The sequence below is a fragment of the Phascolarctos cinereus genome, unplaced genomic scaffold, assembly GCF_003287225.1.
Source record: "Phascolarctos cinereus isolate Bilbo 61053 unplaced genomic scaffold, phaCin_HiC Scaffold_7;HRSCAF=346, whole genome shotgun sequence".
Taxonomy (NCBI): domain Eukaryota; kingdom Metazoa; phylum Chordata; class Mammalia; order Diprotodontia; family Phascolarctidae; genus Phascolarctos; species Phascolarctos cinereus.
Genome location: NW_027556180.1, coordinates 180560408 through 180576874, shown reverse-complemented (window position 1 = coordinate 180576874; position 16467 = coordinate 180560408). Strand labels below are relative to the sequence as shown.

Genomic DNA, 16467 nt, shown 5'->3' with positions numbered 1-16467 from the left:
GGAATAGTTGAACAAACTATGGTATATGAATGTAATGGAATACTATTGTGCAATAAGAAATGATGAACAGATACATTTCAGAAAAATCTGGAAAGACTTGTGCAAACTGATGCAAAAAGAAATGAGCAGAACCAGGAAAACTTCATACAGCAACATTGTGTGATGATCAACTATGAATGACTCAGCTCTTCTTAGCAACATCATGATCCAAGACATGTAGAAAGGACTCAGGAAGGAAACTGATATTCATATCCAGATAAAGAACTGATTAACTTTGAATGCAGATTGAAGGATACTTTTTTCACTTTATTCTTTCTCGTGGTTTTTTCCCCCTCTGATCTGTTTCTTCTTTCACAACTGTGACTAATATGGAAATATGTTCTACATGAGAGCACATGTATAAACTACATCAAATTGCCTACCATTTTAGGAAGAGAGGAGATGAGGGAGAGAGGGAGGAAAATTTAGAGCTCAAAATCTTGTAAAAAGGAATGCTAAAATTTGTCTTGACATGTAATTGAGAAAAAAATAATATGCTATTAAAAAAAGAAACCCCAAAGCACTTAAGCCAGTATCAGAATGTTGAATAAGCATACTTGCATTGCTGTTCTAATCAAAGTTACTTTTCAATTAAAAAAAATTATAATTCTTAACATAGCATCATCAGACTCCCCACATTGTCATTTGGTTGATTTCCTCAGACACAAATCAGATAGTTATCCCTCACTCAGCGGAATAAACTCTCCTTAGCACCAGTCTTTTTTTTTTTTTAACTATCCTCACACCATTGCTTTTTCTTAGAACTAATTAAATGTTTCCTCCAGTAGAATGTATGTTCCTTGAAGGTAGGGACTATTTTCACATCATAGTGAATAGGGTGAAGGAATTGGAGTCAGGAAGACAAGCAACTGAATCTTGCTTTAGATACTTACTAGCTATTGGCCTTAGTAAGCTTCTTGCAGTTAATCAATCAATAAGCACTTATTAAATGCACACAGTGTACCAGGCTATGCTAAGCCCTGGGACAAAGGAAGGCAAGATTCCTCACTTGTAAAATGGGGATAATAATAGTACCTACCTCAATGGGTTACTTAATCAAATTAAATCAAAACTCTCTCTCTCTCTCTCTCTCTCTCTCTCTCTCTCTCTCTGTATCTATATATTATATATATATATATATATATATATATATATATGCATATACATATATAACATCTTACAAATCTCAATGACTACATAAATATTATTTATATTATTGATTACTCATAATATATTATTATTTATTATTTTCTTTGGCATCTAGCACAGTTTTAATACAGAGTAGTCCCTTGATAAATATTTGTTGAATGTAACTGAATTACTTAACACTACATCGTCTGGAAGGATTTTGATTTAAGAGAAATTTCAGTCTGATTGTTCCACTTGGGCCTAGGAGAACTTCAGTGTTAAATTAAGCAGTCATAAATAACAGTTGAAGTTCAATCAAGATATGCTAAATGTTATCTTGGTCTTTTTATTCTATAACTTGAAATCTAAAGTATATCCTTCTTTAAAATATGTTAGTAATTATTTAATCTTTCAGTTATTTTAACAGAGTTATATTATTTTTTCATGCAAAAAGTACAGCTGATTCGATCTAGTACTATCTTTTCTCTCTGGTTCTCATATTTGTGATTAGCCTAATCAATTGGTCCACGAAACCATAACCAGGCAATAGTTTTTATCTCATGTCAGCTATCCAGATTGAAAACATGCAACATAGGAGGAAATGTAGTTTTGTTTTGTTTGTTTGTTTGTTTTTGTCTAGGCAATGGGGTAAAGTGACTTGCCCAGGGTCACATAGCTAATAAGTGTTGTGTGTCTGAGGCCGTATTTGAACTCAGGTCCTTCTGAATCCAGGGCCCAGTGCTCTATCTACTGCACCACCTACCTTTCCCAGGAAATGTAGTTGGGGTTTTTTGGGGTTTTTTTTGACGAGGCGATCAGGGTTAAGTGATTTGCCCAGGGTCACACAGCTAATAAGTGTTAAGTGTCTAAGGCTGGATTTAAATTCAAGTCTTCCTGACTCCAAGGCCATATCTCTATGTACTGTGCCTAGCTGCCCCCATGGAAATGTAGTTTTTAAAGGGCTGACATTGATATCTCTAACCTGCAGAATGATGATGTGTCACAATCGCAGAATGTGTTCTTAAAAAAAAAACAACAAACTTGGGGCAGCTAGATGGTGCATTGGATAGAGCACCAGCCATGAAGTCAGGAGGACCTGATTTCAAATCTGGCCTCAGACACTTGACATTTCCTAGCTGTGTGACCCTGGGCAAGTCATTTAACCCCATTGCCTAACAAAAAAAAAAGAAGAAAAAACCCTTATTGTGTATGGGCAGCCCATATTATCCAAAGTCAATGAGAGTGAGGGTAGACGGGACAACTTCATTGTTCAACTTTCAAACAACAGCCAATAAAAATTGGGGATCAACAGTTTTTCTTTTGTCTATATTACAACCAAATTGAAGGTGGTGTATCATGATATGACAAATGAATTTATTCTTTACCTTTATGTCCCTATAGACCTTTTAAAATCCAAAACAAATGCTACAAAAATAATAAATCTTGTCTAGGAAAAACATCTTCGATGCTCCAAAGATTTGTTATTTCATGTATAATGTGAGTGCTCCTTCCAATGATATAGATAAAAACCTTTCCTTGCAACTATGTAGACAGTCTTTCTTCAGTTAACCTGTCAATAAACATTTATTACGCACCAGGCACTGTGCTAAGGACTGGGGTTACAAAGAAAGGCAAAAGACAGTCCTTGCCCTCAAGGAGCTTGTAATCTAATAGGAGAACTGCCAGGGTTAAATTTCATCACTGCATGTCACATTTATCTGCTGATGAGCCTCTCTGATCCTAGCTAAACTGGTTCTGAAATGACAGACCCATCAACAGCTCTCTCCTCAATGCCTTTTCAGCTTGTTAGGACTTGTACTCTACTGGCATAGCCTTGGAGAACCTGAGGTTGCCTTCATGCCACAATGAAGCAGAGGACTCAACTGATAGATGAAAAGCATCATTTACAGAAATATAATTTATATAGTTTTCCCTCTTTGTGTCTAAAAGCCCTGTACAGATGTCATTAAATCTAGCTTCTTTTCCTCCGCAGAGAGATTGTGGGGTATAAAGTTCTGCACTTCAAATCTGGAAAACCTAGATTCAGATCATGCCTCTGACATTTTACTGTGTGACCAGGTCAATTAATTTTTCTGATGCTCAGGGAACTCTTTAAGACTTTTAGATTAACATACATATAGGTAATACAAAAATTATATATACATATATAATACTACATACATACATATACAATACTACATACATACATATATATACATACATACATACATATATGTATATATATACACTCATGCTTGTGTGTGTGCATGGATGAGATCACAGATTTATTGGAAAAAGAAAAATCTTACCTAGATTGCAGTTCTTTGAGGGCAAGGACAATGCCTTATTTCAGGTTCATAGCTCTCCCAAAACCTAGGTCAATGCTGTACACATAAAAGTAGTCTAAACAATATTTATTTGAGGGTTCTTATTATCAAAAATCTACTAAATAATCTGGGGAGGGAGTTTGGGTGGAGACTGTGCTTGGAGTCAGGAAGACAGGAAGACCTAAATTCATATTCTCTCTCTCTCTCTCTCTCTCTCTCTCTCTCTCTCTCTCTCTGTGCACACAAACACATATACGTATACAATGATATGTCTATATTACATATATAGGGACAGAGAGAGAGCGAGAGAGAGAGGAATTATCTGTATCATTAGAAGAATTTTTCACACTGATAAAATCATGGCTCTTCAATGCTTTAGTGTTAATGCATACCTCTGTAAGGTAAATAAGCATTTTTCTTTCCCTTGTGTTGATTTTCTAAGAGCCCTGAGGCCCAGAGATATTATGTTTTTCCCAAGTCACAAAGATTGTTAATGGGAAAGCTAGTGTGATATAAATCAGTTACCTGATTTCTTAGTCTAAAATGCTTTCTAACGACTATTGGTTTCTAATCCATGCCTTCTTCATCATGCAGTTGGAATTTTGTTACCCCAGCCCCCATGAAGTTTGCAACACTATAGAAATGATCCCTTGTGACTTGAGAAAGTGAAATTTAAAATTTTTTTTCTCATATGTTAAGAAATACATACTCTAGAATCAAAATGAGAGATGAGAAGGGTACCAGGACCTATCAGGATAGGGATAAGGAGTGGACTTGGGATTTCCTTGGTACTGGAACTTCTACCTCAGAACTCTCTGCAGCTTAGAGTCTTATAGAGTTGATCGAAAGGTTAAGTCTGTTGTTGAGAATGGCATGGCCAGGATGTCAAAGGCAGCATTTGAATCTAGGTCTTTCCGGCTATGAGGATTGTTCTCTATCCATTACGACATGCTGCCAGGATCTACAGGTTTGATAAAAAGTGTCCATTGTTGCTGCTGTTCAGTTGCGTCTTACTCTTCATGACCCAACTGGAGTTTTGCTTTTTGTTTTTTTTTGTTTTTTGGTAAAGATACTAAAGTGGCTTGCCACTTCCTTCTCCAGCTCATTTTACAGATGAGGAAAGTGAGACAAACTAGGTTAAGTGATTTGCCAAGGTCATACAGCTAGTAAGTATCTGAGGCCAAATTTGGGCTCAGGTCTTCCAGATTCCAGGCCCAGCACTCTATACACTGTACCATGTATCACCCCCCTCCCCAATGCCCTTTGATTAATGTTCTATTTATTGAATAAGTGCCTGTGAACTATCTCCATATTTGGGGTCAAGAGATCTATGGTTATTGAAGGAAATTCCCTGAACTGCATTTCCCAGAATGTTTTAACCCGCAGTACTGAAAGACTGAGAATGATGGGAAAGTCTTACAGTAGAGGAGATGGCCTCCATTTCTGAGTAGCAGAACAACCAGTAGATGGGAACAGCATCAGAAAGGGAAATAGCTGCATCTGTTGTGCAGTGGGGAAACTTGCCAATCATGGCTCAGGCCTTAGGCTATGAGCAACATGACCCATCTGGTGCCAATCCATATGGAGGTAGAGGGTCTGCTTGCCTTTCCTTCCTAGCTTCAAAGTACCCAAATTATTCTTGTTTGTTTGTTTTTATCAGAACTGCGATTTCATTGTTATATATAAAAACTCCAAATGAGGAAACTTTCTCTACTGAAAGATATACTTCACTGTGCCATTCCCTAGAATGGCAAAATATAAATAGAGACTTCTTGATTCTTTCTGAGGACTTACCGTCTAGTAAACAAATTGGAGCCAGTTCAAAAGGGAATAAAATAGCTAGTCAAGCAATAATAATTGTGAGTGTTTTGTCTTTGTTGATACTATAGTTTTGTATATTAAAATAATTTATAGAACATTAGAGCAGCAAGGGACTCTGAGGACCATTGCTTCAGGGAAGTCACATGAATTGGCCACTGTCAAACAGCAGGTAAGTATTAGAACTCTGCTGAAAAATGGTACATATATCACGCAGAAGCATGTTCCTTTGGCTTTCTTAGATTGCTGCTAAATATAGTGTGTGGCATCAGTTTTACTTCAAGTGACAAAATTTGCTCTGCAGAGATTTGTTGGAAAGGAACAGATTGCCCTAAACCTCTTCTTTGTTCAAACCAATATTTGTATTTCTCAGACTCTTAATACCTAGCCAGAAAGTTGTTCAAAAACATTACACTTACTGCCAGACTTGGTTGATGTATTAGTTTTTCTGAATTTCTTTTTCTCTTTCTTTTTTGAATCTTTGTTACAAGGGTTGGGTCACTAGATAGGGGAAGGGGATGGGAGGGGACATGTTCAGAAATAAGGTGATATAAAATACAATGTTCTTTAATTTTAAAGAAGGTCCTTTGAAATCCTTGAAGATACCTAAGATAGAGTCTGACTAATGTCAATGTAATTTAGCATTTGGATAGCAAGGTGGCACAGTGAATAGTGTTGAACATAGAGTCAACAAGACTTGAGTGAATTCTGCTGTAGATACTTATCTGTGTGATCTTGGGTAAATTATTTTAACTTTTCTCAACCTCAGTTTCTTCAACTATAAAATGGAATAACAATAGCATCTACCTCACAAAGTTGTTGTGAAGGTCAAGTGAGATAATTTCTGCAAAGCGTTGTACAAATTTTAATAGTGCTATATAAATGGTAGCTATTATTATATGTTGGCTATATTATGTTATAACATTCTTACTTGATTTTTATGTAATTTGGGAAAATGTTATTTTTTGAATGACCTTATCCTCTCTTCCTTACCCATTGCAATTCAATTCTTTCTGAACTTTTGTAGCGTTTTAGACATCTCTGATGAAACTTCACATATTCTGCTTTGTATTGTAGTTAATTGTGTACTTGCATCATTGTTTTTCCTGCTACAATGTAAGCTCTTTGAAGGTAGGGACCTCACCTTTGTTGTTTTTGTATTCACTGCTGCATCTTAGCAACAATGCCTTGAATGTAATGAGAGCTCAATTAGTATCTGTTGAATTGAATTTTTGAATTATAAGTTACTGTCATAAGCCATCTTAGTCTTCAGATAAACAAGCAGACAAAAAGTTCTTCCGAGTTTATTTATAAACTTTTTGTAAACATGGTCATGCCACAGTAAGATAAAACACAAGGATTTTTTTTCCAATTGTTTGATTTTTTTGGAAAGGGCTTTCTATTTTTTCATTTCTTTTTTCCAGTGTATATGTTTGGGAGGGTTTAGAAATATGATGGAAGGAAGAAAGAAAGGAAGGAAGGAAAGAAGAAAGGAGGAAGGGAGAGAAGGAGGGAGGGAAAGGAGAGAGAGAAACAGAGAGACAAAGAAATCTTTGTTAATACAGAGAAGAGAAAAAAGGCCATATAAGCCGGACAGTTTTGAAAGTCATGAGTTGATCTTATATAGCTAAAAACAGAAGTAAGCTGTATATAACAGAGATTTGCTGTTTCATCTTTAATCCTCTTTATCTGTTCTATTATATATATTCAAATGGTCATTCTACTTAGTATTTGTTAAGAATACCAATTTTAAAAACCAGAAACAAGATGATGATGGCCATTGTATAAAAAAGAAGCAAGACTTCTGCTTAGACCCTAGGGAAGTGGAGCTATTGATCCCAGTAGAACCCAACCCTAGAGCTTTCAGTCATTCTAGAAGGTTAGGAGATGTGCAATGTTATCTACCTTAGTGACTGACCTTGATGTCACTGCTGAGTCAGAGCATCTTTTAAAGCAGTATTCCATTAGAGTTAATGTCAGCTAAGGATGCATAGTTTAACTACTGGAGCTGTTTGCTTTTGGGGAAAGATGAGAGGCTTGTTTTCCCAATTAAATCCACCCACTTACAAGAATGAATAATAAAGCATTCTTTGACATGTAAGAAAAACTTGGCACCTCTTGAGTCCAGTAACACAAGTCTATAAACCAGAGTATCATATGTTGGCTTATACAGAACAAGGTTTATTGCCATTGAAGCTAGTATAGCCACATTCTTAGATGAAGATATGATATTCACTTTGCCTGTATGTTACAAATTACTAAATGTTTTGGAGAGAGAGAGAGAGAGAGAGAAGAGAGAGAGAGAGAGAGAGAGAGAGAGAGAGAGAGAGAGAGAGAGAGAGAATGTAAATAAAAGATACAGAAACATCCAGAAATTAGTGGCATACAGAAATCATTTGAATGTACTCTTACGTGCAATCACTTTCCTAGACTTTTGCAACTTATTTTTTGTACTTAGTATAAATAAAACATTACCCTGCCAGAGTAGCTAGTAATAAATTACAGTCTTAGGACAACCTCATATGTTTTCTATGGTAAGCAGCTGAGGAATGTCTGACACTTGTGAGTAGCAAAATGGGGGTGAAGTGGGGGGAGGAGGAATTTATTTTATTCTGTCTTTCTCCATTATTTCTTCCAGTGATATGTTGGGCACATGAGTTTAAAGGTTTTTAGTGAAGAAGCAAAATCTGTTGCAGGTGGCTTTGCTTTTTTGAAAGACTTGTAAAATATTGTCTCATGATGTGTCATCTCTTTACCTATAGCTTTTAATAACTCAAAGTTTTTACGTACCATTTGCAAGTTTGTTTTGAGATTATACTATGGATTAATTGTAGATATTAAAAGCTTACTGTAAAAAATTCACACCTTTATTGTTCATAGAAACTAACTCATCTCATTTTCCTGAACAGATCATTCATGCCTCATGATTCTCTTGTTTTAGGAAGTACTTAAAAATACAGCCCCACCTATTGTGGAATATAAGCTTTTATGGAGTGGGAATTGTCATTTTTGTTATTATATCTTTAGTGCCTAGCACTATACCAAATGAGTGTTCGATAAATGTTTGTGGAATTAAAAAAACTTTTTGCCCTAAAAATTTAAATGGAAGTTTTAATTTTATAGCTGTATAAATGGCCAAATGTGACCATGAGTTACATGGGTCACTTCTCTGGGCCTCAGTTTCTTCTTCTATAAAATGAAAGAATAGGTTTGGAGGCCTTTTTCTGTTCTGACTTCCTATGATGATCTCTAGCAGCTAGGTGGACGGCATAATGGACAGAGTGCTGGGCCTGGAGTCAGGAACACTCATCTTTCTGAGTTCAAATCTGGCCTCAGACATTAGCTTTATGACCCTGGGCAAGTCACTTAAGCCTATTTGCATCAGTTTCTTCATCTGTAAAATGAGCTGGAGAAAGAAAATAGCAATTCTCTAATATCTTTGCCAAGAAAACCCTAAATGGGCTCACAAAGCATTGGATACAACTGAAAAACAACTGAACAACATAGTCAATCTTTCACCTTTTTAATGACTTGCCTAGGTGGGTTAGTCTTCCTCTCCATCTTGACATACTTGAAGAATTTAATGTTTAAATCAATAACCATTCTAACACCCAGGTTTCTCAAATTCAATCTATCAGCAGAAATGACTTTAATGAAGAGGCATTACCCATCTGCCTTGCTGCTGCACCCCAAGGACCATGAGACCTTTCCATTTGATTTGCAGCTGAAACTCTCCTTATGTGTTTTCTCCCTCTTACAATATGAGCTCCTTTAGGGCAGGGACTACTTTATTTTTCTATTTGTAATCCTAGTACTTAGCACAAGGTTTTGCACATAATGTATGCTTAATAAATGATTTATTTACTTAGTCAAACTGTTCATCAACCTTTTCTTTTTTTAATATAAATTTATTTTCAGTTTTCAATATTTACTTCCACAAGATTTTGAGTTCCAAATTTTCACCCCATCTCACCCCTCCCCCTACCCCAAGATGGCATGCACTCTGAATATCCCTTCCCTTAGTCTGTCCTCTCTTCTATCTCTTCCCCCCTTCTCTTATCCCCCTCTGCCTCTATTTTCCTGTAGGGCAGGACAGACTTCTGTACCCCATTTCCTATATTTCCCATTTCCCAGTAGCATGTGAAAACATTTTTTTAAACATGTTTTAAAAACTTTAGGTTTCAAATCTTCTCCCTTCCTCCCTCCCCACCCACCCCCATTAAAAAGGCAAGCAACTCAATATAGGTTATACATGTGCAGTTATGCAAAACACCTCCATAGTAGACATGTTGTGAAAAACTAACTCTATTTCCCTTAATCCTATCCTGCCCTCCCATTTATTCTATTCTCTCTTTTGACCCTTTCTCTCCTCAGAAGTATTCACTCCTGATTACCCCCTTTCCCAATCTGCCCTCCTCTCTATCATCCCCCTTCTCTCTTCTCCCCTTCTCCCCCTATTTTCCTGTATGGTAAGACAGATTTCCTTACCCAATTGAATGTGTATGTTATTCCCTATGTAAGCCAACTCCAATGAGAATAAGATTCACTCATTCCCTCTCACCTTCCTCCATTTCCCCTCCACTGTAAGAGCATTTTCTTTTCTGTTTTTTTTTGTGAGATAATTTACCCCATTCTACCTCTCCCTTTCTTCTTCTCTGAATATAATCCTCTCTCATCCCTTAATTGTATCCTCCAGATATGACCCCTTAATATTCAACTCACCCTTGTGCCCTCTGTCTGTCTGTCTGTCTATCTATCTATCTATCTATCTATATATCTATCTATCTATCTATCTATCTATATATATATATATATATATATATATATATATATATATATATATAAAATTTTTTTCCTCCAAGTACCCTAATACTGACAAAGGTCCCATGAGTTATAAATATCATCTTTCCATGCAGGAATGTAAACAGTTCAACCTTAATAAGTCTCTTATGATTTCTCTTTCCTGTTTACCTCTTCATGTTCCATTTGAAAGCCAAATTTTCTATTTAGCTCTGCTCTTTTCATCAAGAATGCTTGAAAGTCCTCTATTTCACTGAATGACCATTTTTTCCCATGAAGGATTATACTCAGTTTTGCTGGGTAGGTGATTCTTGGTTGTAATCCTATCTCCTTTGCCCTCCGGAATATTATATTCCATGCCCTGCGGTCCTTTAATGTAGAAGCTGCTAAATTTTGTGTTATCCTGATTGTGTTTCCACAGTACTTGAATTGTTTCTTTCTGGCAGCTTGTAATATTTTCTCCTTGACCTGGGAACTCTGGAATTTGGCTACAATATTCCTAGGAGTTTTCCTTTGGGGATCTCTTTCAGGAGGAGATCTGTGGATTCTTTCAATTTCTATTTTGCCCTCTGGTTCTACTATATCAGGGCCGTTTTCCTTGATAATTTTTTGAAAGATGATGTCTAGGCTCTTTTTTTGATCATGGCTTTCAGATAGTCTAATAATTTTTAAATTTTTAATTTAAATTTTTAAAATTTTTAAATTCTCTCTCCTGGATTTATTTTCCAGGTCAGCTGTTTTTCCAGTGAGATATTTCACATTATCTTCTATTTTTTCATTCTTTTGGATTTGTTTTACAGTGTCTTGATTTCTCATAAAGTCACTGTCTTCCAATTGCTCTATCCCTAATTTTTAAGGAAGTATTTTCTTCAGCAATCTTTTGTACTTCCTTTTCCATTTGGCCAAGTTTTCTTTTTAGGGCATTCTTCTCCTCATTGGCTTTTTGGACCTGTTCTGCCATTTGGGTTAGGCTATTTTTTAAGGTGTTATTTTCTTCAGTATTTTTTTGGGTCTCCTTTAGCAAGCTGTTGACTTGTTTTTCGTGATTTTCTTGCATCACTCTCATTTTTCTTCCCAGTTTTTCCTCTACTTCTCTTACTTGCTTCTCAAAATCCCTTTTGATCTCTTCCAAGGCCTGGGACTGATTCATGTTTTTCTTGGAGGCTTTGGATGTAGGAGCTCTGACTTTGTTGTCTTCTTCTGGTTGTATGTTTTGATCTTCTTTGTCACCAAAGTAAGATAATATAGTCTGACTCTTTTTGAGCTGTTTGCTCATGATGCCGGCCAATTACTTGAGTTTTAAACTCTTTGTTAAGGTAAGAGTCTGCTTCCAATGTGGAGAATGTAGTGTCCCAAACTTTGGGGGTTTGTACAGCTGTTTTCAGAGATACTTGTAGGGACCTGCAAATTTTCAGTTCTTGCAAGGTGGTATCATAAGGGGCAAGGTGTTTACTCCTTTACTAGCCTGTGCTGTGGTCTGTTAGTGACCACAAGCACTGCTTTCTGTCCTGGAACTGTGAGGAAGGTTTCCTGTTCACAGCCACTACAAGCTCCACCATGCCAGTGCTCCTCCTCGCCTCAGAATCCCCGTTCAGAATTGTGACCCAGATCCAAGCACGGGCAAAGCAAGAGATTGCTGCCTCAGCACCAGCAGAGAGATCTCTGCAATCCCCCTCTGATCAGCCACTTGATTCCCCCTCAGTCTGTGGGCCGGATGCTTGGGAAGCAGCTGCCCACCCCAGGGCCATATTCTCAGGGAATGGAGCTGAGACCCCATCTTCCTCTCTCAGCACCGCAGAAACAGACTTTTCCCACTTCTAAGTTTTTCTTTGGCATTCGTGGATTGAGGAGTCTGGAAGTCACCACAGCTACCCGTGATTCAGTTCTCTGAGTCCTGCTCCAGGTTCGCTGCGGCCTGCGTGCCCACACCGCACTGTGCTCCACTTCCAGCCCAGCACGAAACACCTTTCTGATCGATCATCCAGGTTGTCTTGGGCTGGAAATTTGTTTCACTCTGTCTTTTTGTGGGTTCTGCTGCCTTAGAATGTGTTATCCTCATCTCACCCATCCAGTCACCCCATTCAACACTACCATAACTATCATTCAAGTCCCTACTACCTCTTTCCTGGATTGTTGTAAAGGAATCCTGTGTTCTCCCTTTCCTTCCATCATCTCTTTTCTTCCTCACAGCTGTTGAAGTAATTTTTCTGATGCATAGACAGTGGCTCCTTACCAACTCCAGGACAAAATAACAATAGCTGATATTTATAATAATGCTTTATGATTTTACAAACTACTTTACATACACATCTTGTCTGGTATAAATTCTTTACTCTATTAATTAAGGAATCGATTTCAAGCTGATCCTTCCAGTATTAGTTCATATTGTTCTTCAAAACCTCTATTCCTGCTAAGCTGGAATATTAGCTACTCTCCCATAACATCCTGATGTCTTTTTACTCCTCTGTGTATTTTATATTCTAAGGAGCTATTTCCATGGTTAAAACACATTCCCTCCACCTGTTAAAATCTTTTTCTTCCTCGAAAGGCCCATTGAAGTAACAACTTTCCCATGTTTATTTAGTTGTGTCTGACTCTTCATGATCCCATTTGGGATTTTCTTGGCAAAGATACTGGTGTGGTTTGCCATTTTCTTCTCCAGCTTATTTTACAGCTAAGGAAACTGAGGCACCTTTCCCAAGAAACTTTTTATAACATCCCAGATGAATGTTCTTATTCAAATTATCTTAGAGTACTTGAGTGGAAACTTCTTTGTCCTTGTCATATCTTAACATTGTATCATACTAATCTATTTATGTGCCTCATCCTACCTCATTCCCATTAGACTGTAAGCTCCTTGAGGGCAAGCACTTGGGTTTTTTTTTTAATCTTTATGTGTACTGGGTCCAGCACAGTGTTTTGTGTGTAGTAAGCACTTATTAAATATTTATTGAATCAAATGAATATATTATTCCATTTTATACTGCCATAAAACTCTTAGTATTTAAGTACTAAATAATAAATTATTTCACTGAACAATTGAACATAAATTAATTTATATTTACTATACATCTACTTCAGTTTGGCATGATCAAAGAAACAGTTATGAGATGTTCTACTTTTATTGAAGTGTAAGGGGGTCTTTTTGCAGCTTAATCTTATTTGCAACATCTGAATAGCATGGTAGATCTTGTGCTAGACCAGAGACAGGAATACTTGGATTCAGATCATGCTTCAGACATTTACTATCCATTTGTCATCATTATTCTTTCTCAACCTCAGTTTCTTTATCTGTAAAATAGTGCTATTTACCTAATTCACCAAGTGGTTATGGTTGTATCCTTCCTCAGTCCTTATTAATATTTGTGGTTCAAAGGACTGGCTTTTCCCCCCAAATATGAAGCTAACTCTGCAAGATATTTCTACTATCAAATCAGTTCTTCCTTTTATTTACTAACAAGGAATGATCTGTGTCAGTAGAACTTCTAACATTACTGTTGTGCAAAGACAAATTTAGATTTCAATGAGCCAAATCACCAGTTTTGCATGAATTGATTATAATGGAACTTTCACATAAAAGTTATTCCAATATTTAAAACTGGCATTTCTACATTGGAATCCAAAATCTTTTATACTAAAAACAAAGCAAATTTCTTTTCATGTCTATTGTAGTGGGGGAGGGGGAAGTTTGGAAGAGATCTGTTGATGTGTGGGGGAGAAAAAAAAGGTGAAATTGGTTTTAATATTCAAGAAAAGAAGTAGAAGAGAAAAAAGAAAAAGGAGCAAAGAACAGTGGGAGACTAGAGGATACTGAGTTCAGTTTAGAGATTTGTTGTTCGGATTGAGAACATATGTTGTGGCTTCCTTGTTAAATTTCACAGGGAAGAAATGTTTTCCTAAAATACCCTGTAATTCTCAGTCAGTTTAGTGTATCACATTCTAGCCTGAATAGTTTTAACGTGGTTGTATCCAGTCTTTCTACTTAGAAGCTGTAAAGCCTTTTTATCACACATTTTCTTTTTTCACTGTATCTGAATTTACTAAACACAGACTTGGGCTGTGGGCAGCCCAAGGCTGCCTTCTCCCTGCGAGGGAGGGCCAGGTGAGAGTGAATTTTCCTCAGGAGAGGAAGCAAAGAGAGAGAGACAGAAAGACGACAGGGCAGAGACACAGATACAGGGCTGGAGAGAGAGAAATAGAGGTAGAGACAGAGACACCTGTGGTCTGACTCATAGCAATTCCTTAGCTAGGTTCTTCCTCAGCTTTTCCTGGAGACAGAGACTGGTTACAGAGACAGAAAGATAAGCTCGATTTCTTCCACCTACGGACTCCTTTGCTAATGGTGTGGTGGTGTGGTGGCGGTGGTGGTGCGCGCGCGCATATGTGTTGTTGGAGGCAAGGATTAGAAATGAGACAACTGTACACACACAGAGCACAGTGTGCACAGAGTGTGAGCTTCCGAGGTCGAGGTCAATTAATTTCACTGCAGCCCGATACTCCAGACTAAATCGCCGTGAGCCAGTAGCAGTGGGGGCGCGGTACAGCAGGTGCATGTTGCGGTGACCGGTGGGGGTCTCCTCGCCCCCGCTCCGCCTCTGTCCAGTCTCCGTGTTGGTGCGCAGCCCAAACTCCTCTGCCTGCTGTGGAGGCGCAGCGCTGGCTCCCCGCCCCTTCTCTCTCTCCGCCGCTCCCTCCTCCCCCACCCTACCCCCCTTTCTGACCGCTGGAGATACTGGCAAGGGTAGCGAATGACTTGATCTGAACGTAGCCCAGAATCCGCTGAGTAGAAGGCATGGGTCTTGCACCGAGAGGGCGGCGACTGGAGGTAGAGGGCGGGTGAGAAATTTTCCTTCATCCCTCAGTCTGTGCTCCCAGGGTACGCGGAGGCAAGATCGTCTCAGTTGCTCAGCCCCAAGCGGGGATTTTTTCAGGCACGGTGGGCCAAGGAAGAACGGCCAGTGGAGGTGGCCACCTCCAAGGTGGCAGCAGCGCCCGGCGGCAGCAGCAGGTGGCTTCCCCTGGAACTCAGCGTTAGGAGTCCTTGGGGCCTCATGCACACAGGCTGCCCGGCTGCGGTGCGCTAAGACGCACAGCTGAGAGAGCGGCGAGCCTCCCTGCTGTCACACGGGCTGGACACTGATGGACCCCGGGGTCATCGGGCGGAGCCTCCGGGCGCCTCCGCCACCGGCACCGCCTCCGCTGCTGCTGCTGCCCGCTGCCGCTGCTTCTATTGCTGCTGCTGCAGGTGGCCGGCCCAGCCTCTGCCTTCTCGGAAAACCTGCTCACCGCCCCGGGGGTGATGGGGACCAGTGCGGTCCCCGCCGGCCCCGGGAGCGTGGTGGCTCCGGGAACGACCCCCTTCGAGGAGAGCCGGCTACCAGTGTTTACCCTGGATTATCCCCATGTGCAGATTCCCTTCGAGATTACCCTCTGGATACTGCTGGCTTCCTTGGCCAAGATCGGTGAGTGACTTGGTCCCCCTGGTGGGGATCGTTGGAGAAAGGCTGGATAGCCAGGTTGGGGAATGGAGGGGGAATGCGGAAGAGGACACTAATCGAGTGGCTGGGAGTCAGGGGTGCTGCGCGAAGGTGTGTGGGTGGAAGAGGCTGCTCCTATCTCCCCTTAAAGTAACTGTAACAGATATGGGAGCCTCATTGTGTGAGAAAGGAACATAAAGCCAGAGCAGTTTTTTTTTTAAACTTTGGTATTACGTGCAAGAGTGGAGGCAGATAAAGACAAAATCGTATAAAATATAGGTCATTAGTTAATTCTGTCTTGAAAACAAACAAACAAAAAACAAAAAAGATCTGAAAGTAAAGCTGACTCAAAAACATGTAGCTGTTTCTTTGAAGGTCGAATAAGTGGGCTGCATTTTATCAGTGTTACTTGAAGGAAAAGCACTTGAGTTAAATTTTTTAAACCTGATGGCCTGAGAAGAGGTAACATGGTACCTGCTGTGGGCGATTAATGAAATGCATGGAAAGGTACCAGTGACACAGAAACTGTGCAAATGAAAATGAACTCTTACTCCCTCTTCTCTGAAGCCAACACTTCATTAGGGCGCTTTCAGAGAGGTGATCCGAGGAAGCTGCACTTATTTTAGCTTTTACTAACCTGGGCAATAAACCTTTAAGTCTCCTTAGGAAGGAGTGACTACAGAATTTTGTCACCATCATTTAAAAAAATGTCTAATAATTTGTTGAATACATAATCATTTTACTTTCAATTATGCCTTTTAATTTTGCTTTAACTGATATAAGATAAATTGGCAAATATTATTTCCAGTATAGTGAAGTGGAAAGAATACTGATTTGAGAGCAGAACTTAAAAGCCCCAGTTCTGACAGGTAGCCAGT

At 38.9% G+C, this 16467-nt stretch overlaps 1 protein-coding gene across 1 annotated transcript in view; it reads left to right on the top strand.

The window, feature by feature from the left end:
* Positions 1-14860: 14860 nt before the first annotated feature.
* The window catches only part of SLC9A2 (solute carrier family 9 member A2), a 108420-nt gene continuing 106813 nt past the window's right edge, over positions 14861-16467 (top strand). Inside the window, 2 exon segments of the mRNA XM_020987895.2 lie at positions 14861-15322; positions 15324-15574. Coding sequence (XP_020843554.2) covers positions 15252-15322; positions 15324-15574 — 322 coding nt within the window. The 5' untranslated portion in view covers positions 14861-15251.